The sequence below is a fragment of the Paralichthys olivaceus genome, chromosome 10 (assembly GCF_024713975.1).
Source record: "Paralichthys olivaceus isolate ysfri-2021 chromosome 10, ASM2471397v2, whole genome shotgun sequence".
NCBI lineage: Eukaryota > Metazoa > Chordata > Actinopteri > Pleuronectiformes > Paralichthyidae > Paralichthys > Paralichthys olivaceus.
The window spans coordinates 11,988,898-12,010,213 of record NC_091102.1 but is presented as its reverse complement, the minus strand read 5'-3'; the positions used below and the strand labels follow the sequence as shown (position 1 = coordinate 12,010,213).

At 43.1% G+C, this 21,316-nt stretch overlaps 3 protein-coding genes across 10 annotated transcripts in view; 1 reads left to right on the top strand and 2 right to left on the bottom strand.

The window, feature by feature from the left end:
- tanc1b (tetratricopeptide repeat, ankyrin repeat and coiled-coil containing 1b) overlaps nucleotides 1-6,369 on the top strand; it is a 102,424-nt gene extending 96,055 nt beyond the window's left edge. Inside the window, exons 23-27 of one of the 2 annotated variants that reach the window (XM_069533237.1) lie at nucleotides 910-939; nucleotides 1,067-1,158; nucleotides 1,939-2,085; nucleotides 3,439-3,539; nucleotides 3,646-6,369. In XM_069533237.1, the coding sequence (XP_069389338.1) occupies nucleotides 910-939; nucleotides 1,067-1,158; nucleotides 1,939-2,085; nucleotides 3,439-3,539; nucleotides 3,646-5,233 (1,958 nt within the window). In that variant the 3' untranslated portion in view covers nucleotides 5,234-6,369. The remainder of the gene's footprint in view (nucleotides 1-909; nucleotides 940-1,066; nucleotides 1,159-1,938; nucleotides 2,086-3,438; nucleotides 3,540-3,645) is intronic. The other variant, XM_069533238.1, reaches the window with a different exon arrangement.
- A 914-nt stretch (nucleotides 6,370-7,283) lies between these two features.
- LOC109631337 (WD repeat, SAM and U-box domain-containing protein 1-like) lies at nucleotides 7,284-20,080 on the bottom strand. 2 transcript variants are annotated; one of them, XM_020090027.2, is made up of 11 exons: nucleotides 18,833-20,080; nucleotides 17,675-17,862; nucleotides 16,453-16,539; nucleotides 14,599-14,692; nucleotides 14,218-14,251; nucleotides 14,067-14,107; nucleotides 13,597-13,703; nucleotides 13,069-13,098; nucleotides 10,353-10,529; nucleotides 7,623-7,757; nucleotides 7,284-7,502 (listed from the first exon to the last, which is right to left on the bottom strand). In XM_020090027.2, exons 1-11 carry the CDS (start codon nucleotides 19,228-19,230, stop codon nucleotides 7,351-7,353), a joined length of 1,443 nt encoding a protein of 480 aa, XP_019945586.2. In that variant the 5' UTR covers nucleotides 19,231-20,080; the 3' UTR covers nucleotides 7,284-7,350. The 2 variants fall into 2 exon arrangements, with proteins under 2 accessions (XP_019945586.2, XP_019945588.2); XM_020090029.2 differs by lacking the exon at nucleotides 13,069-13,098.
- Nucleotides 20,070-21,316, bottom strand: part of LOC109631144 (bromodomain adjacent to zinc finger domain protein 2B) — a 43,734-nt gene continuing 42,487 nt past the window's right edge. For all 6 annotated transcript variants that reach the window (XM_069533230.1, XM_069533231.1, XM_069533233.1 and 3 more), the window contains one exon: nucleotides 20,070-21,257. In XM_069533230.1, the coding sequence (XP_069389331.1) occupies nucleotides 21,110-21,257 (148 nt within the window). In that variant the 3' untranslated portion in view covers nucleotides 20,070-21,109. The remainder of the gene's footprint in view (nucleotides 21,258-21,316) is intronic.

The window sequence follows — 21,316 nt, the reverse complement described above, 5'->3', positions numbered from 1 at the left end:
AAGATTGTTTGGGTTAAAAAAACAGGAAAATGTCTGATACATTTAGGCAAGGGGTGGCACCTGGGTTATAAAATCTGATACGGAAATGTTGATGTTTTGGTTTAGAAGACGTTGGGAGAAGAAGCTACTGACTCAGCTGTAATGTTTTTTTGCATTGTCATCTCTGTCTGCGTTTCCTGGTGTTTGGCTTTTGTTTTTCATCCTGACGTTTGTATTCTTTCAGTTTTGCGTCCATTGCGTGTATAAAACAACATCAACACACCCACTCACTTGCTATGAATTTTCCCTCTGTATTGTCACTCAGACATTTTCTCGACCAGGGACCTGGCAGGAAAAATGGCTGAAATTGTCCAGAGCAACTGACTCAGACATTTGCATTCTCACATACGGCTCCTTCCAATGTATTACTCTCAGTGTTTTGTTTTGTTTTTCTGTCTCAGCTGCTGTCAATAGTGCTAAGAATAAGCTCAGACTAATTTTGTGGAATGTTGTGGAAGAAAAAAAAAACCCTGTTTCCATTCCTGCTTTTCATTCACGTGTGTGCGTGCGTGCGTGACCATCCTCTCCCTCGTGCTGCAGAGCTAATTTAAGAATGTGACTTATCATCTAAATGACATTCTTAAAGGTATCTGGGTCTGTGGCTTATCTGCGCTGCACTCTGCTGTCTCAGAAAAATAAAAGTTAGACCTTTTAAATTTCCTTTCAGCAAAGTTAACACAGCCTGCATGCATTTAGTGCCCAAATTACACGGCCATTTTAAGCTGAGTGACACATAATTGCACATTGTCACGCCTCACTTTTTTTAAACACATTTTCATTTCACATCAAATGACTACTCTTGTTGTCAAACATTTTCTCCTCACTCTTCCTCCCGACTCTCTTTCTTTTAACTGCTTTCAATAAACTAAGGCTACAGAACATCTCCTTACGATCGATCAGGTACAATCTTTAGGTAACTTTACCTTGTACCAATTCCCAGAGAATACAGTGACTGTCTGTTGTTGACAATTACAAAATCCTAACCAGTCTTTCTTCACTGCTCTCCTTTCCCTCTCTTCACCGACAGGGAACGCTGCTTGGGCAATGGCGACCTCTAAGCCTGATATACTGATCATTCTTCTTCAGAAGCTGATGGAGGAGGGAAACCTGCTTTACAAGGTAATGTAACTTACCACAGAACAAACCCTGCACTTGCACTCAAACGGCCCTTGTTTGTGCTTAGATTTGCTGATGAAATTTGATTTTGTCCTATCTTCAGTGTGAGTGTAGTAGCTTTACTTATTTGAAAGTGCTGAAACACGAGTGCAGATAATCTGTCCATGCAACAAAATATCAGAGTGCAAGCACACAATTTGAGCACAAGCGGAGCAAGTAAGGTCAGTAAGTTAAGTTCTGCTCTCAAACTCAAAAACCATGCTCTTGAAATACAGATAGGAAAGGAAACACATAAAATATGTGTTATACCTCCTCACTGTTACAAAATTCATAAACAATGTATCAATATATATTGAACCTTTCTTATATTGCTATTTATTATTATTTAGCGATAATTATTGTTATTGTTTTATGGCTCTGACCTATCAGATATAATTTTTATAAGAAGTGAAACAAGCGTTGTGTAACTTCATCATAACATAACGGTTGATTTTTTTTTCAGGCTCAGTGAAATGTAGAAAATGAATGGATGTGTATGTTCCACACTGTTTACCAAAGGAGCCATTATCAATGCTTGACATTAGAAGAGTTTTATGGCAGACATTACAAACCTGGCAAGTGTGTATTATGTGTGATTGATTAAAATGTAGAGCTCAAGCCAGAGAACATCTATTGTATCTGGAGTATCTGCTGAATCCCCTGCCATGCCTCTCTCCCCTCACTTCTTCCTTCTGGTTTCCTCCTCTTCCTCGCTGCATGTGTTGCCCTCCATGTGTCCTTCAGAAAGGGAAGATGAAAGAGGCGGCCCAGAGGTACCAGTACGCCCTGAGGAAGTTTCCTAGAGAAGGCTTTGGCGATGACCTGAAGGCATTCAAAGACCTGAGGGTCTCCCTCTACCTAAATCTCTCCCGATGTCGCAGGAAAACCAATGTAAGCCTCTCGAGAGACACTCACACTTTTTTCTATGTTCTTATTTTCAGCCTGACCTCATTGTCTTATTTTTTATTTATCAGTGTAGTGAATATCAGGGAACATTGTTAAAACTGATATTTGGTGGAAGAACAGCTTTTTTTGCCCCCAGCTGCTCTAGACAAAAGAATAAATCTGTGACCAGGATGATTTGAGCATGTGTGGGCAAGGAAGCTTACCAGTGCTCAGATGGTCACAGGGAGGAGGTGAGGAGGAAGATGCACCGGGCAGTGGAATCAAATCTTCTTGTGAAGCAATTTTCAGCTCCTGCTTGTGTCAGCCTGTCCGCTCAGTCAGAGTTAGGTGTGATGAGCTGCTGTGGCTGAGTTTTTTTTTTCTTCAGTGACCAAAGATATAACGATTTCAGGTTGTCCATCACTCCACCGGCATTCTTGTGAACACGATATCTAAAGCACTCCTCAACTTTGGTAAAAACAGTGATCAGTTGATCACAAGTCTACCTGCAGAGAATTTCTTCAAATTTGGACCAGTTTTCACTCAAAGATGAACTGATAAGAGTTCAGTGGTCACGGTGACCTTGTGACTCTTGAAATAGAATGAATGCAGACTGAAATTGCACTGCCTGGAAGAGACACACAACTACAGTGTAGTAATTCTAGTTACAGTGATGAAGTGAATATTTGAGCCTGGAAACTTAAAAAATGACACAATGAGTAATTTTTAAGCTACTCTGACATTAAATTATCTCTTTTTAATTGTTTTTTACAGAAACAGTTTGCTTTCATAAGTCCTAGTCCAGCAGGAAGACATTTGTAATAAACAGATGTTAATTCTATAACCAGCTGCAAACACGCAGGAGATTTGAGCAATTTGTCTGCTGCTTTTGTACAATAACACCCACTCAGGTATTTTATTACATCACACAAGTTATATAAAGCGTTGGTGAGATGTAGTACGGGTCAGATTTGATCATTACTCAGTGCTCTTAATGATCTGTGATACAAAGCAGATATGAAACTGTTTTAATGGTTTGACTTTGAGAGATAAAGCCTGCCCTCCAATCAAAGAAATAATTGTCATTAAGAACAAATTATTCATGATTTATAATTGAACATTTCTCTGACTGAAATTAATCCTTACTTTATTTTAATACAGGGATCAGAATGTCAAAGAATATTTTCATCTAGGTATCATAGGTTATATGTTATATGTGTTATTATGAAGTGTGCATGTCTAATTTTGTATTTGTCCATAATGGCTAAACTGGCTCATTTATAGAATTCTTTATTAATGAGCATTGTCCCTGTAATTGTTAACCGTAAAATAAATGTATTAATTTTCCTCATCTTGCAGGATTTCGGGATGGCTGAGGAGTTTGCAACAAAAGCACTGGAGCTGAAACCCAAATCCTATGAGGCCTACTACGCTCGTGCTAGAGCTAAAAGAAGCAGCAGGTAAACTATTCAGCACAGCCCCAGACCAGCGTCTGTAGTTGTAGCTGTTGGTGATAAATATCTTCTGGATCTGGTGACCATGTCTTTCTCCTCTCTGATGTAACAGGCAGTTTTCAGCAGCCCTGGCTGACCTGCACGAAGCAGCCAAGCTGTGTCCCAATAACCGAGAAATCCGCCGCTTACTGGCTCGAGTGGAGGACGAGTGCAAACAGATGCAGCGCTTGCAGACCAAAGGTGGCCTCGCTGGGGCTGCAGCTGCTTCCAGCCAGGCGTCAGGGGGCCATGAGTCTGACCAGGAGCAAGATGAAGGACAGGACGAGCCCTCAGAGCACAGCCTCGCCAGGAGCGTGGAAGGCCAAAGAGACATCCTGGAAGAGGAGGAAGAGGAGGAGGAGACGGCAGCAGCCTCGCAGCACGCCAGGACAGCTGAAGCATGCTGGTCACACAACAGTCACTCCTACAACAGAGTCTTACCCTCGGAGCCTGTCAGCAACAGTATGGGACATCAGAGTCAGACCCCCAACTCACCCCCAGGCCCCAGCAGACTGCCCCCTCACCGGTATCCTCGAGAGCACAGGGAGGCACTGGCCCAGCAGGGCCTAGTTCTACAGCCGACCAAGCAGGCCCAGATCGTCAAGACCAACCAGCATATGAGCTCCATGCAGGCTGGGGCCGTAGGGGGCCGCCCAGGAGGGTCCAAATCTCAGTACGCTCCCTCCAGTCCCTTACCCAGCCGACACATGTCTAGCATGCTGAAGCCGGGACCAGGCATCGACATCAGCCCTCTGCCTCCTACGGCTGACGAGCCCGTGTACGGGAACCGCATGTCGCTGGCAGCTGCTTCCACCTCTATGGGTCACAGTTGTGAAAACGAGAGCCTCCATTCACAGCAGGTCTCATACTCATCCTGCAGCAGCACCTCCAAAGGTGTGGGGCAAGACAGGTTGTCTTGTCACTCTGTATCCTCTCTAGATGCGTTGGCCTGCTCGGGTCCTGGACTCCAGGGAAACCACCCTGACATAGGAAAGGACGGCATGTGTGGTGCAGGAGGATCGCAGGGAGGAGGAGGAAGCAGCAGCAGCATGCATGTGTCCAGCTCCACCAGCAGCCTGGCGTCCAGCAGCAGTCTATCAGATAGCGGCAAGCTGGGCCCCGACGTCCGCACCAAGACAAAGCACAACCAACAGGCCAGCTCTGCAGCAGAGTACAAACCCAGACCCTTCATGGGTGTAACTGACAAGACGGCTCGCTTTCAGCAGCAGCTCCAACAGCAGCAAATTCAGCCACACCTCGGCCTGCAGAGTCACCAGAGTCTGCAGTCTGCCAGCCGCAGCTGGCTCAACCACTCCTCCGACGGGCTAGTTTGTCACAACATGTCAGCAATGGGCCTGCAGCCCGTCGACTGTGAGCTGCCTTACGGGAAAACAGTGAGCACTTACCAGGAGCAGCACAAACCTCCAGCACCTCCGGGTGCTATGACGATGAGTATCTTACAAAATGGAATCCACGCCAAGGAATTCACCGAGAAATTCTGCCAAGCCGCCAACTGTTACAAAGAGTCCAAGCCAGCACTGGCTATGCCGCACACGTTCATGGACAGTAAGCCCAAGCAGCCGGGCTTAGTCCGAGATAATCCTGCCATTCACGTAGCTTCGATGAAACCAAAGCGATCTTTTATAGAGTCGAATGTGTAGAGATGTTTATTCTCTCGTAAAGTCCATAATGCACACACATACTAGCAAAAATCTAAAGTGGAAAGGTTGATTACATTTTTTTAACCCAGCCCCAGACAGAATATAGTCTCACATTTTAGCCTTGTTAGAAATACAGTTTGCAAACGGTTTGATTCCCTGTGTGGACACAGGCCGCGGGCAGTGTACCGAATGCTCCAGATTTCTCTCCTCCCAACCTGTCGCTTGTGGCCGTCGGCTTGATTCATGACACGTCCGCCATTGTTCAGCCGAGCTGGAGACGTTGCACTGAAAGAAGTATTCGGACGTGTACTGTACAGTCCTCACCAAAACAAAACGGTGACAGTGAGCACTTTATATACAGTTAGGCCGCTTAATCAACACTTTCAGTTCCAGCTTCATGTTATTATAGAACAGTTCTGAGTGAATGGAAATTGAGCTTTGAACTGTGTTCATTACGTCCATGGTGCTGAGAGAAGTAGAGAAGAGGAAGTCCTCACTGAAGGTCACAGAAAGTCTAAAGGACGGGCATTCCTGTGTTTTACGAAGGATGTTATAGATCCTTGTGTATATTATTATAAATAAGTACTTTTCCTTCTTTTCAGTGAAGGTCTGTGTTCTGTGTATTGACAAGTTCAGACTTGTGTATTTTGAGTTTTATGCACAATGTTGTTCAAATGGTGTTTAAACGTTCTAAAAAAAAGCATTTGTTAAATATGTTTGTACATTATATAAATCTCCATTAACATTCAACTGAAATCCTATTCTGTACCTGCTTGTTGTTGCTGTCTAGTTTAATTTATTTACAGCGCCGATGGCTTGGTTAATTGTAAAAGCAATATATTTTATATAGTTATTTTTGCACAGCTACTAAGTCATTTTCTGATTCTCGATAATGTTGAGTTTAAGTGCATGCTACAATTGCAGTTTATATTTCAGAGTATAAAAAATCTATAAAAACAGAAATGGTTTTGGGGTTCAGTGCCATCACCTCTATTTTAATATGTACATTAAATGCAATTGTTTCCATGTTTTCAGTATTGTGAGCTTTATTAGCTGTGAGCACATACTGTAATAGAACATTACTGCCATAGCCATCATGGGAGAGAGAAATAAAGACCCTCTGAGGAAAAAACTAACAGGTCTGCTGATTGTTATTCAAAAACACGAGACTGCTCAGGCCAAGAGGACGAGTTACTATTATAAAGCAGGACCATAGACTGTATATGAAGATGTGTGACGTGTCTCCCTACTGTCCAGAAATGAAGCTAAAATGTCCTGGATACAAAAACTGACATCTTGCTAATTTGGAGACAGCTAGTCACAATCAAGAGGAGGGAGCTGTTATAAACGAGGTCAGTTTCATCTGTCAGTCACTAATTAAACACTGTGATAAGAACTACCAAAAATAAAAAGAATATATTTGGCGTGTACTTTAGTCCATTTCCCATCAAACAACAAGAAGGATGTGAGTTTTATGTGCTTCCTGAACGAATCGTACATAAAGTGAAAAGTATCGGTCCCAGTTCAGAACCTTGTGGAACTCCATGACTACCGTTAGTGTGCATGGAAGAGTCATTGTTAAGATTTATCTGATAAGTGCAACTGAAACCATCTTCGCTCTGTTCCTTTAATCCCCAGAACATGTTCCAGTCTCTGATCCAGCTGGACGAGTTAAGACACAAGTCCATTTGTCTTTTTAAGAGTTTGTTATTTCTCCTGCAGATGTTACATTGACAATGATTAAAGACATTTAATTTAGGTTGAACATTAACTACAGTGGCCAAACCTAACAGAAAATAGAAGCCTAACATGAGTATGTTGATTTAAATAGTGATTCATTTTAATACTTAATGAACTACACTTATTTATGAGAAGAGGTGTCTTCTTGTTACATCATGTTAGAAGTGATCATCAAAAATACATAGTATTGATTACTATTAAATAATTACATATAAATATATATGATACATTGTATTGCCTTGACAATGGGCAATTCATCTTCATTTATCTTAAACCTCACATTCAGATCATTTTTTCAAATTTGACTCTTGAACAAAAACAATACTTTAATGATTAAGTACCTTTTTGGTGGATTCTGACAAACAAGCTGAAACGAGCTACTGACTCGACTTCCATCGTGTTATGGCCATCTTCAGGGATCTGTTGGGGGTAAGGAGTGTGGTCTGCAGGGGCAGGTTGGTCATGGGGCTGGTTTTGTTCTTGCCTCTGATCCAGCTCTCGATGGATTCCCGCTCGTAGGAATACCCATCTGTGAGGTAGACACACATATTGACCCTTTAAAGACACTGACACAGTAACTTATGTTGACAAAAGAAACAGAAGAATCACGGGCACAGGCTTTTTCCATTTCACTTTTTTTTCTTCTAACCTGCAGCGATGACTGGATTCCTCATCAGCTCTCTGGTGATTGGACACAGAAACTCATCAGGAGCGTCTGAACTGCTCTGCTCTGCCTTCAAGGCCTCGATATTCCTCAGGAGACGACCGCGGAGGCCCACCGACTCTGAGGAACCAATAACCGCGTTTAGTATTCTGGTCGTTGAATTACACGCAGTACAATTTCTTCCAACACTTAAACTTTATTGAACCGAAAAGGTTTTTCGTATCAAACATTTAACCTGTTGGTTTTTCTCGTAAAACGACTCACTGTGCGGCGTTAATGTGATTCCACTGAGACGTGTGGCTTCAGTGTTCCTCTGTGAAACACTTGACAGACTCTGGGATAAAACAAAAGGGAGGAATACAAATGGACTTCTGCTCTGCTCAATCTGAGCGTAGACAAAGAGGCAGACACACTCGCTGTGGGTTGATGTCTCCCCCTGAGTTAATGTAGCTTTCAGATCAAAGTTAACACTATCATTATTCTACCTGAGAATAAAACTCAAAAAGAGGCCAATCAGGGAGAAGTCGCTCTGCCGACAGCTGCACGTCTCTGCCCGCTGACGTCAACCTTTGAATTTGTCCTCGGCTGCAAATTTCACCACCAGCCACAATCGTGGTGACAACCGCTACAGCCACATGAGTAGTGGTGGTGTCTGTGTGTGGAGTCATGGAGGTGGGGGCCAGTGATGGAGTGAATGGGAGATGCTGCAGTGGCATTTTTCCTCAAGTCCTTAAGAGACTTGTCTCAATCAAAGCGTCTCTTCTCAATGAAACACGCTGAACCTGTTCAGTGCTCTAATTAATCCAGGAAATTACTCCAGAACGGGAAAAACGGCTCCTTACAGCTCTATAGGGTTTGAGGATTCCATAAGTTCCAACATCTTTCATGGCAGCACGAGCCATTAGTACGATACTGTCCACTTTACATTTAGATTGATAATTTGATGAGACGCGGCGGCCATCTCCTCGGAGATACACTGAATTATATCCAAGAGGAACACTTTTTTTTTTCTCCTTACTCAAAGATTCATGAATATTTCATCAAGGAAAGTGTGCTGGAATCAAATTTGCTGTGTATGTGTGCGTGATTAAGTGTGTGTGTGTACGCTCACACAAACAGCATGGGAGGAAAATAATAGTTGTCACTTGCACGGCACAGAACGGAGAGGAAATGTGGCAATCTGCTGTTTCCACTGTCCTCACTCTGGGCTAATGAGAACACACAGAAAAGCCATTCTCATTCCATAAAAACACGATTTGCATAACGCAAGCATGTAGGAGGAGTTGACTTTTTTTAAACAGTGTTTACAGATGTCCAATTAAAGCAAACAACAGCAGCCAAAGGACGTTTTTTTTACCGTGATTAACAGCGGGATGAGATGCAACTTGTTACGTGATTACACACAGTACCTGTAATCAGACTAACGACAGATGCAACGTGTGAACTGTTTGATTCGCTCCCTTAGAAGCTGCGTGTGAAAATACAAATTCAAGACAGACTGCACTTAGCTGAAACTACCAGAATTAAAACACTATTAACACTATTAATCCACCAATGACACAAATTAAAATCCAGGGAATTTCAACAGAAAATAATCAGGTTTTAATCTGCGGTGAGGTCACATCATGCATATTTCTGATCTGTTTTCTAGAGTTACTGTGTGTGATATGGTGAAAAAGAACAATTGCAAAATAAGTACAGATCATTTCTTAAACTGAGCTTTGAAGTTTGTAAATGATGATGATCCTTGACTGTAAATAAAGAGGCACAATGCCTTCCCCCCACTTTACAGAGATGAAGCCAAAATATTCCACTGAAGTCGTCATTTGGAGACGGAGTCTGGGACATTGGGACATTGGGACAGAGAGCCGCGGAGTTGAAGTCCCACCTATACACATGCCCGACCAATCGCAAGTCAGTCTCCTTTGTCGATCGTGAGGTTTCACCCCAGTTTTAAAATATCAAATCAAGATGGTCCAAACAGATCTTCACTCCCATCAACCAGAAATGAAACCAAAATATCTTGGATGTGAATACAAAGATCCAGCAGGTGGCGATCGGGACATTTTGGCTTCACTTGTGGGGAGCACTCATATCGTCCATGGTTATTCACAGTCAAAGGTTAAAACAGAGGTCGTACTCTACATAGCCACTGGCAGCAGTGAGTTAGTTTAGCTTAGCATAGAGACTGGAGACAGGTAGAAATAGTTAGCCAGGCTCAGGTCTTAATGCTAAGCTAACATCACATGCAGCTGTAAGTGTGTTAATAAGGATAAGATGTTCCTTTAAAACATGTAGGTGCTGGTAAGGATGACTCGTGTGCAGTGGGGGTTACGACAGTCTGTCCACCCCCCCCCCCTCGTGCAGCCCGGCGTGGATTAATCTTATTTTAAGAGGGATTATAATTGTTTGTGACGTAAAGGTCATCGTGTGGGGGGGCTGTCCTCGCTGCATCATTTGTGAAACAGACAGAAGAGCTGCAGCTTCATGTCAATAAATCAGATCAGTATTTGGGGGGAAAAAATTTATCAGTGCCTCAATAAAAGCTGCTTATATCATGCTATTGAATTTGGGCTTGTCAAGTTTTAGGATCAAACAGTAAATCCCCACAAAAACACTGAATCCCAGTGTGTGTGTGTGTGTGTGTGTGTGTGTGTGTGTGTGTGTGTGTGTTCTGTACACAAATGTACGTGACTGTGTGTTTTATATCCTCACCAATTCCTAGCTCTGAGGCTGTTTCCTTGTTCAGCCGGCTAAGCTCCGGTCCATCGATGTTGTTGGCTTTAAAGTTCCCGACAAGCTGCTCTAGTCCCTCCTCGTGGAGCCAAGTCTGCACATCCTCCTCTGACCAATCGGCAAGCAGCGGCCTGAAGTGACCCGCCAACTTCCTTCCTGCAGAACACACAACAGGAAGGGAGGAAGTGCTCGGCTCTTACTCCCCCGTCTCTTGCAGCAAAAACGTATCTGATGCAAACAAACAAATTTCCCTGACACTCCACAGAAAAAAATGGTCACACTCCCTCTGCGCCGGGATCGGAGATAATTAACCTTCAGACATGCACGTGCACACGTCCCTGTCCTCACAAACGTGGGATCAAAAAGAAAAGGGAAGACAGAGAAAGCCAGGGTTGTGTTCCTTCAGACGGAACCAGCATGCAGCTCATCAACCTCCACTGTGATGCCATGCCAGCGAGCAGCCGTCATTTATCACGCCAGGCTGAGATAAACCGACCCGGAGTGTTCGGCCCGCTGATGACACCTCACAGCAGCCTCATGCTTCCCATTTCCCATCATTAGCCAAAGACTGGAAGCATTTCAAATAACCATGAAGACTGGAAGGTGTAGCTCATTACAACGCTAACCTCATGGAGGGAATCTCCCCCTCACCTCTTGCTTCCACCGCTGCCTAAACTATTCAGTCTTTGCAAGTTCCTACATAAAAAAATCAGTTTTGAACACAGAGAGGCAATATGTCTGAGAAAGAAGAGAAACAATCTTCACTCAAATTATAACACGTCCTGTGGCTGCACTGATGTTTCAGACACCTGGGGCACTGCAACAAGTTAGGCAAAGCAGGCAATTACCCAGGGCCCCTCTAGGAAAGGCTGAATCCACAGCAACAAGAGAACTTCCTTTAACTCTATGATCGGCTTTGTACAGCAGATCAAAATGATGTCATAGCTGCTTTCAGACACGCAGGGAACTCCACATAATCTCCTGCGGGGCTGTATGTGAGAACGCTAATGTGCGGCAATGCTGGTGCCCCCCCCCCACCTGAACTTTCTGGTTTTGATTTTCGATTAAGTTAGAGGTTTGGTTGAAGACTAGAATTTGTAAATGTGAACTGAATCTATGATGGTGGAGGAGGTTTGCACTCACACTTTAATGCTTTAATGCTTTAAAGGCTTTGTCTGGAGCAAGTTGTTGAAGCGACAGACGCAACACATCCACTCACTGGATCTGCATGACCACCTCTACTCTGCAGCTCTGAGAGTGTGTGGAGACTCCCAGTCTACGAGGCTGAGTCATGGAAACATATGAAAACCTCAGAGCTTCACGGCTCAGCCTGCTCGCTTTAATTACTCAGACAGATGCACAAACGAGGCTTTTCTCCATAATCTCCATTCTTCACCGCTCAGAGGACGAGGCTGGTCTATTTTTCTAACTGTCAATGAATCCCATGAAAAGACCAAAGCCAGCAATGAATTTATTCTGTTAATAAGCATCACCTGCGTAGTCGAAGCCTAGTATAGATAATCTCTCTGTACCGCACCGACCTCGTGGTCAAACTGCACATGGAGCAGCAGCGTTTAGCTCAGACTCAGTTCATTTAAAATTTAAAGATGTACAGTATCTCTTTCCCACTGCTTTTAATTTACGGCCCCGTCTACAACACGTGTTTTCCATCACTGCTGCTGATTAGATCTTTAGTCGGGCTGAAGCTGGGAGGAGCTGAAAGTCATGTAATGTCACCAAAGCCTGTGAACTAATAAGAATTAGAGCTGTAGTCTCGTGTTCTGGCGGTGGAGCGGTCGGTCATTGTGCTCTGGGGGTACAGCAGCCCTCCAGGGTTACTATGCTGAACGCTGCCTGCTTTAAATAACTTCATGTTTACTGAGCGTTTTTCTCTGAGTCAGCTTCAAACTAATTGACACCATGTCCGAGAATTCCTCCGTGTGGCTGCATTGTGTTAAAGTGGATTAAAAAGTGTTAACTCTGTGAAAACCAACATGGAACATCATCTAGAAACAGTGAGCTAACTCCTCTGTTAGGATTCTCTGTCCGTTTGCTAATTTGCACTAAACTAATCACAGTGTGAGGCTGATGGAAACGTCACTAGTTTATTTCAAAGTATTTTTGGACTGACTCATCGACAGTGATCCTCATGTCATGGCTCTAATATGACTAAAAAACTAAATCCTGTTGTAGGATATCACACAGCCTCTTAGGATCTATAACTATAAACTGCATCATTTTACAATATAGAGAATATATGGGTTTGGTAAAACTACTGAGATCAACAATGTAAATGGTTTTATTCTTTTCGTGGGATTTGTTGATGTGGAGAGAAAGAATAATGAAGATGTTTCTTTTGGGTAAAATGAACGTAAAGTGAAATTTCTCTTCTTGGCTTCACCAGAACTGAAGCTTTTAGTTTCTTTTAGAAAAAAACAACAGGCATAAAAAACCTAACCTAGTTGGCAAAGATTGGAAGAAAAGCAGGAAATGAAATGTGGATCAAGACATGAAATGATCTAAACACCTGCACAAAGACTTAAACTTAATATTAACTTCCAGCTCATACTGACCCAATAATGAGATTATTTTTATTTTAAACTGGACGCACAAACACAAAATTGAAAACTGAAACGCAGCACTTTTGAGCTCAAACACGACTGTGAATGGAGAATTCTAAGGTGCATTTATTTACCTTGGCACTCTGACTGCCTCGACTCAGCTGCTGCAGGGAAACATAAGAGAGAGTGAGTTTAATATGAGAAGAGAAAGAGAGAGAAGATTAAAGGACAGAAAGAAAGAGAGGGAGAGAAAGTCAGATATCCATTGAGAAGGAATTTGCTTTGTCAACAGGGGGCTGACTGATGGCAGATGGAGGAGCTTCCCTGACGAAGCTTCAAGGCCTCCAGATGTCTGATGATTGCACCTTTTCATTTTCTATTCCAAATATTTCCCTTCATGTCGGGCTGGAAGAGGATTCACCTCGATAACAACTGCTCTCCCAGGCTCAGGGGTAGTTTCCTCGAGACGCCGCAGCCAGACACCAATACACATGTAATAGGAGCCTTCTCCCACTGGAGATCTCCCAGAACACTCTTTCAGTGGAAGCTTCAAATGGTTTCTCGCCTCTGAAATCACTGCTAACGGCCTTTTTTTAAAAAGAGGAGTGATTGCATGTTTGCTGGAGCCGACCCCCCTGAACAATCCCCTGTTAAGCATTTACCAGTTAAGCCGTCTCCATCTCCTATTCTCCACACGTTCACCGTTCTGTCCATGGAGCCGGTTGCAATCCACGGCATGGTGGGAGACAGAGCTACAGCAGTCACATACCTGCAGGGTGAGGGGAGAGCAGCGGACATGTGAAATGTGTGTGACAGAGCCAAACTAGCACAGGAAGAGATCTGCGTTAAAAGTCACGTTTCCTCTTCAAAAAAATAAATAAATCAAGTCTTAGATGGTTCAGTATCTTAAATCCTTTCAAACACTTCAAAGTGCTCTGCCGGAGCCCGCCTGTGGTGCCACTTCAATGACTTGACTGGAGAGCAGAGCTGAAGAGCGCACTGTTGCATCACTACACCCGGTGCTTCTGGGAGAAAAACTAATCAAGCAAAAATCACACGTTTGGATGCCAAACACTGGGAATCAGATGTGATTCTGTTTGTCTGCAGAGATTTGGCAGCGGAGGCCGCTCACCTGTCGTGCTGTTTCAAAGTGTGGAGCAGGGTTCCCACGTTCTGTGAACATAGTGACATGTACCATGAAACATGAAAGTCTTTGTGTCAAAACTTTTCTCTAAAACTACCTGAAGGCAACATAATGTGAGTGTTCTCTGTGTTTTACTCACTGCGTCATGTATTGCAACACTTTTATCCACTGAACTGTTGAAGAGTTGGAGAGAGAAATGTCTCATTTGCAGGATTCACATGAAGGCATTTGCATTATAGAATAAGAGCTGTCGTAAAAAAAAAAACACATTTTCACGTGTTTCTATTTAAGTGCCACAAACAGAGCAGAGATTGTGGACCCAGTAAAAAGCCACACACTCCTCCTGTGGTGACTGAGGGAACAGCAGCACCACAGCTCAGAGAATTCTAACCAGGGAGGAAAATTCATTTAAACTTCATCTGATCAAAGTGAGGTGGTGAATTGATGGGAAATGATACAAATAAATGACGGATACAAAAGTCAATATTCAGATATGTTTGTGTGGAGTGTGTTTTCTCACCCGGAGACGACCAGATCTCCATCAGAGGAGAGAGCACAAGACAGAACTGGCGCCGAATGACTGGTGAGAGTGTGGAGGAGCTTCATGACCCAGACTGAAAACACGCACACGCACGCACGCACGCACGCACGCACGCACGCACGCACACACGCACACACGCACACACGCACACACACACACACACACACACACAAAGTAAAGTTGTGTCTGTATTTGTTAAGCTATAATATCTCCAAAAATACTAAATTGCAGTCCCTCATAACGCACAAACACACACATACACATTCCCAAGTTTCTCCATGACTTCAGAGGACATTACATTGACTGACATTCATTTCCTGGACACCCCCTCTAAACGTAGCCATAGTTACTTCTTCTATTTGTCCCCATAAGGAAGACAAGTCTCCATAATATGACTGATTTAGTTTCCCACAAGATGAGTGATACCAAAAACACACACACACAAGGTCATATAAAGTTGTGTCTCTATTTGTTCAACTAAAAATACTGAAACTCAACACACACATACACAAACACACACACCTTACAGTGCATCATCCACTGGACCCCCCACCCCTCTGACAACTCAAAACTTTTTTCTTTTCTTTTTTATCAATAGCTCTGTTCGCTCAGAGTGGTGCCACCTGCTGACAGCTGCTGGGAAACAAAAGCTTCTTCCTCTGGGCAGTAAAGCTGTGGTTCTCACAGCCTGAGCTACTGAGACACTTTAAAGAAATACACCACTGTGCACCCAACTCTTCTGTTTGTGCCAAAACTAATTGGTCTGTGGCAGCGTTTAAATGATCAGCTTGTAAACAAACGTCTTAAATCAAACCTCCATTAGAGAACAAACTGTTTCCAGAGTGTGTGGACAGATCATTTGTTGTTTTCATGCATATTCATGAGGCAATGTGAAACAAATACAGGTGAGGATGGAGGGGAAAAAACTGAACTACATGATTAAAGCAGACAAGATGGAACTGTAGACGTGAGATATCAAAATAAAACTAATGTGATGTGTGTGCAAGAGGCTACTGATGCTTCTAGGAAAAAGATTTGACTGACAGTATTTTAAGAGATCGAAACCAGAGCTTCCACACAGCTCTGGAATACGACTTTTCCATCTGGATGTACATAATATCAGGCTCAAGGCAGGGACGAGAAAAATGTTCCACATCAACAGCAGACACAGGAGTCCCAGTTTCAAACCTGCTCCTCTGCTTCACGTGCACAATCTCGCCAAGACAAAATAGATTCACATCTCTCAACCTGAAGCTCCTCCACAGAGACTCGTGTGGAAAACAGTGTTTTAAAGGAAGTGAACGAGGGCAGACATTGTTCTGTGTCCTTCTACAACCTGCGCAGAGAGAGAAAACATCCCTGCGGACTGCAGCAGGGTCACAACACAGGACACGCTGCATCCTCCCCAGAAACGCCTGTTACCACGGCAACCCATCTTAGGGAACTTGCAATGTGGCGTATTCAGACGCTAACATACAGTCTGTAAGCAGGTGGCACACACGTTTACTGCGATCGCTGGTACAAGATATGAATGTCAGAGTGGATATACGCTCCTCCCAACAAACACACACACACACACACACACACACACACACACCTCTGCTGCTTCTGTATTTCAGGAGAATGTCTTCAAGTGATGCATTATTAATGACTCAGTCTGCAGCTGATTTATTCCACACACTAATAAAATTCTTCTATTCTGCAGAGAGATTCCAAGGTTAAAGCTCTCTCTCTCTCTTTTTCTCTCTCTTTCTTTCTTTCTCTCGCTCCCTCTCTCCCTGGTGATGGAGTGATGGGAGTTTTCGGTTGAGGGAGTAGGCAGAGGTTTCGTACCTGCTCCTTCACGCTGGGAAACAATCCATATTTTCAGCTGGCTGTCCTGTCCACAGGAGGCCAGTCGAAACTCCACACAGGAGCCATCTGCAAAACACACACACACACACACACCTCTGAATGTTCACGCTTAACTGAGCTTAATAACCAAACAAGAATAAATGCTCTCTGACGGACTGTGTGTGAACATGATGCATGAATCTTTTCCACAGAAAGCATCACAGATAAAGTCTTTGGATTAGAATCAGGTTTTCATCAAGAGATTTATGAGCTTTTTATTCTAAATCAACATCTTAAAATGAACATTTTAATTCAACACAGTGTGAAACTGGTTATTTTCAACCAGCTGCTCTCCGTGAAATTCTCGTTTGTGCTAAGTGGATTGTAAGTATTTAAATGAGATGAACAGGACAGAACTGGAGCCGAAGAATTTAAAGAATTAGTCCACCGAAAATATCAAACTCCCGGGAATAACACAGCTGTAAAAGTGGGACTACTGCTGAAATAGTTCCTTAAAGAACTTCTTACAGTGAAGTCTGTGGGTAAAAGGGAGAAAGAGAGACAGCTGTTAGGTTCAGAGCTGCAACTAACTTGTCGATTTTTACGATGAATCAATCACATTTTCGATCCATTAAAGCAACACTATGCAACTTTTAAACTTAAAGTAGCAGCTTCAAAATCTGTTTAATAGATCAGACTTGGAACAGAGAGAATGGTGCCACTTTCATTTCAAGTCCTCTCTTGCTCTTTGTAACTTTGGTGCGGTGGGTACGATCTCCAGTGAGAAGTGTGCAACTGACTCTAGATCAGCTCAACTTTAGAAGTACTATCCATGTTAGTTCAGTGAGTGGGACTTCACAGTCAGAGCTCCGGTGAACACGCTGATAGATTTAGTTTTTTTCTCTACATCGGTTGACCAACAGAATGAATCACCACATGGGGCTGCAGAGGGCGCTGTTGCTCAGCAAAACTGACAGTGTTGCTTTAAATGGAAGAGAAACACATGAACCCAAATATTCAACTGTCAATGATTCAAGTCATTTCAGATCAGAGAACCATGAACAGTGCTGAGGTGGCAGCGAAAATCACAAGAGGCAAATATTTTCAAAAAAAAGAAAAAAAAAAAGAAACTAAATATCTGCACATCTGGCACCACTAGTGTCAGTGAATGTAAGGAAACGTGTCTTTCTGTGATTTGACCCTTTCAGCTCTCTGAACTCACCAGGTCGGAGGTGCGGTGCCGAGCTGCAGCAGGTGACTCCCAGGTCGTGGGCGTCCTTCTCGGCGTGCAGGAGGCCGATGTCCAGGTCCCACAGTTTAAGGTCGCCGTTGGTGCAGCCGGTCACGAAGACCTGGCCGCACGGAGAGAAGCAGCACGCCACGACACTGGCCTCACTCACTGAACTGCATCTGTCAGGGAAGCAACCAAACTTTACAGTAGGGGGTGAAATAAAGAGAATGATCCAGTTTCAAAACAACCTCATTTGATTTTTATTGTTGTTGTGTTTTACGTTTGAAGAAGGAGTGACCATTTATTTCAACCCACCCCTCCATCGGCAGAAAATGAGTGAATTTTCATTTTGGGGTGAACTATCCCTGTAAGTGCTTATAGTTTACAGTAGTCTACAGTAGTTTGCAGTAGTTTGCAGTAGTGTACAGTAGTTTGCAGTAGTTTGCAGTAGTGTACAGTAGTGTACAGTAGTATGCAGTAGTGTACAGTAGTGTGCAGTAGTGTACAGTAGTTTGCAGTAGTTTGCAGTAGTGTACAGTAGTTTGCAGTAGTTTGCAGTAGTGTACAGTAGTGTACAGTAGTTTGCAGTAGTGTACAGTAGTTTGCAGTAGTTTGCAGTAGTGTACAGTAGTGTACAGTAGTTTGCAGTAGTGTACAGTTGTGTACAGTAGTGTACAGTAGTGTACAGTAGTTTGCAGTAGTGTACAGTTGTGTACAGTAGTGTACAGTAGTTTGCAGTAGTTTGCAGTAGTGTACAATAGTGTACAGTAGTTTGCAGTAGTGTACAGTAGTGTGCAGTAGTTTGCAGTAGTGTACAATAGTGTACAGTAGTTTGCAGTAGTTTGCAGTAGTGTACAATAGTGTACAGTAGTTTGCAGTAGTTTACAGTAGTGTACAGTAGTGTACAGTAGTTTGCAGTAGTGTGCAGTAGTTTGCAGTAGTTTACAGTAGTTTGCAGTAGTGTACAGTAGTGTACAGTAGTGTACAGTAGTTTGCAGTAGTGTACAGTAGTTTGCAGTAGTTTGCAGTGTGATGAATGGATATTGATTCATACAGATTTCTTATCATGTTAATATTATGAATGTTTGTGCAGAAACACTTCAAGTGTCACTTTATCTACAGAGCTGGGGATTGTGGGTTGTCTTGTACCTGCGCAGTGTCTTGCAGGAGAATTCCCAGAGGGCCACGGTGCCGTCACAGGCTCCGGCCAGCAGGAGGGAGGAGTCCGGGGCCAGAGCGCACACCCGGAGCGGACTGCGACCCGGGTGCTGCAGCTCCGCCGCCGCCTCGCCCGTGTCCGGGTTCCACACCATGATGGATCCGTCCGTGGAGCAGCTCACCAGGCTCCGGCCGCAGGAACTGAAGCAGCAGCAGCGAACCCCGTAGCCGTGTCCGGACAGAGGAGAGCCGGGCAGCTCCGAGAAATCCGCGGTGTCGTACACGCGGAGGGTTTTATCGGCGGAGCAGGTGGCGAGCAGGCCGGAAGAGAAGCAGCAGCAGCTCAGCTCGTCTGTGTGCTGCTGCAGAGTGTGAACCAGAGATACCATGATGAAGAGGAGGAGGAGGAGGTTCACTCACCAGGGGGCGCACACTGATCAAATATGAGACAAACAGCTGATGCGAGCTGCCACAGGGATGAAGGCGGATGTGGAGTCTCAGCAGGACATGGACTTCCTGTTTCAGCCCAGTTATAAAGTGTGGTTATCTCAGAAGTTATCAGTCACGTGATCCTCAGTCACACAATGTTCTTCTCGTCCACTTGTTTGTTTATTGAAGGAAATTCACTTGATTATTTTTACTATAAGTATCTGACACAGAACCACACATTAAAAAGTCTTTAAATATTAATGTAACCATCAGAAACAAGTTGCATTAAGTAAGAAATCCATAAAAACATAACCCAGAGTGGCTCTTTTCAGTGGAGCTAATGTTATCTACTGATATTATAACCATAAAAAAATCTTTTAACAGTTAAAGCTTGAAAATATTTTTATGAAGGAGTGTAACTTTATTATTTGCCCATATGTGTTTTCTAAGATACACTGACTTTGAACCCCAATTTAAAAAGTCCTGTTGTAATTATTTTATCAAAATCTCTTTTCAGTGGAGCCTTTTAAGTTTGAGCTCCTGTTTATTCTGATAGATCATCAGATCTGAAACACTTTATTTATTTGTTGATCATGTTTTATTCGACCAGATAACTACAGCTGTGAAATGAAAGCAGCGGGAGCGGAGTGAAAAATAAACACGTCTCCCAGTGAAGAGAAGTTTAAAGTAAAACAAATGTTTAAATGCTCAAGTAAGCATCCTTAACATAACACAATTTTAAATGATAATAAATATGAACTTCCATGCTTTAAAGGCTGAGATACTGTTAATAATAGTGTTACTTTTGGAAAAAAATCTTTTATTTTATCTGTGCCACACATCCACCATTTAAAAATAATATACCTACAAAAGTTGCTACCAATTTCATAATATTCATAATAAAATCCAGTTACTTCCAAGTCTTCTGACTGCAGCTGTCTGGAGACACGTCCAGTCGACCGTGACTCCGTCCAACTCCCCGCTGGATTAAAGCCCAGCACAGGTGTCACGTCTGTCCGCAGGAAGTCTGACAAGTCTGGTTAAAGGAACGGCTCGGAGATCAAACACGATGCACCACAGAGAACTTTGCATTTTGTGTAAGGGGTTTCTTACAGTATATTGTGCAGGACACACATACAGAACACACACACTGTAAATAGAAAAAGAAGAAAGACGAATGCACTGCTCCGTACACTGTTCAGAGGTCAGGCACTACGATACTGAGGAAAGCAGTGTTTGAGTGGATGTTAAGACAGAGTGTTGTAAATGCTACAATTATCCTTATCCACAGGCTGTTCAGTATGTACACTATACATTTTAGAAATGTAAATAAAGACAGAAATGAACACTTTACATGTGACAGTAAACCTCCTTATATTTCACACTTAAACAGAACAGTAGCACTGCTGGACCCCATAGTCACAAATAAATGCTGTAAACTTTTTTTTTTTGATTGGCTTGTTCAGTAGTCCATGAAACAATCTTAAGACTTAGTTAAAGCTGTGTGCCATCTCCTGTTTCTTAGAAAAGACTCAAACATAAATATGAAAAATAAATACACATGTACAAAAAGCTATACTGCAGTGCTGATGATAAGAAAAAGTCAATGACCTGTCTACAGTAGACGTGTTTGATTCCCAAACAAAATGTTGAGTTGTTTTCGAAAACTAAACAGTATTGCACTTGAAGATACTGATCCATGGAGTGTTTGTCCTTTCACATTGCACATCAGTTTTATTACAGCTCTATACTGATCTAGTGTCACAGGTGAAGAGAAGGCCTCCGACACCAAAGAGGAAGTTTGATATGTAGAGAATAGCACACTTGATTTTTTTTTTTTTACTTCAGCAGCTCAGTCCATCGTTGGTCAAAGAACCTTCTCATGTTGTGTCCGGCTCGTCCGATTTCTGAATCATCCTCGTTGTATTTCTCACAGTTGTCAAAAACCAGGTTGACGTCAATGATGAAGGTCTCTAAATTTAAGTACCTGCAAAGATTGGAAATCGTTTAATTGCAATTCAGAGGCAGCATTCAAATCAGAAACAA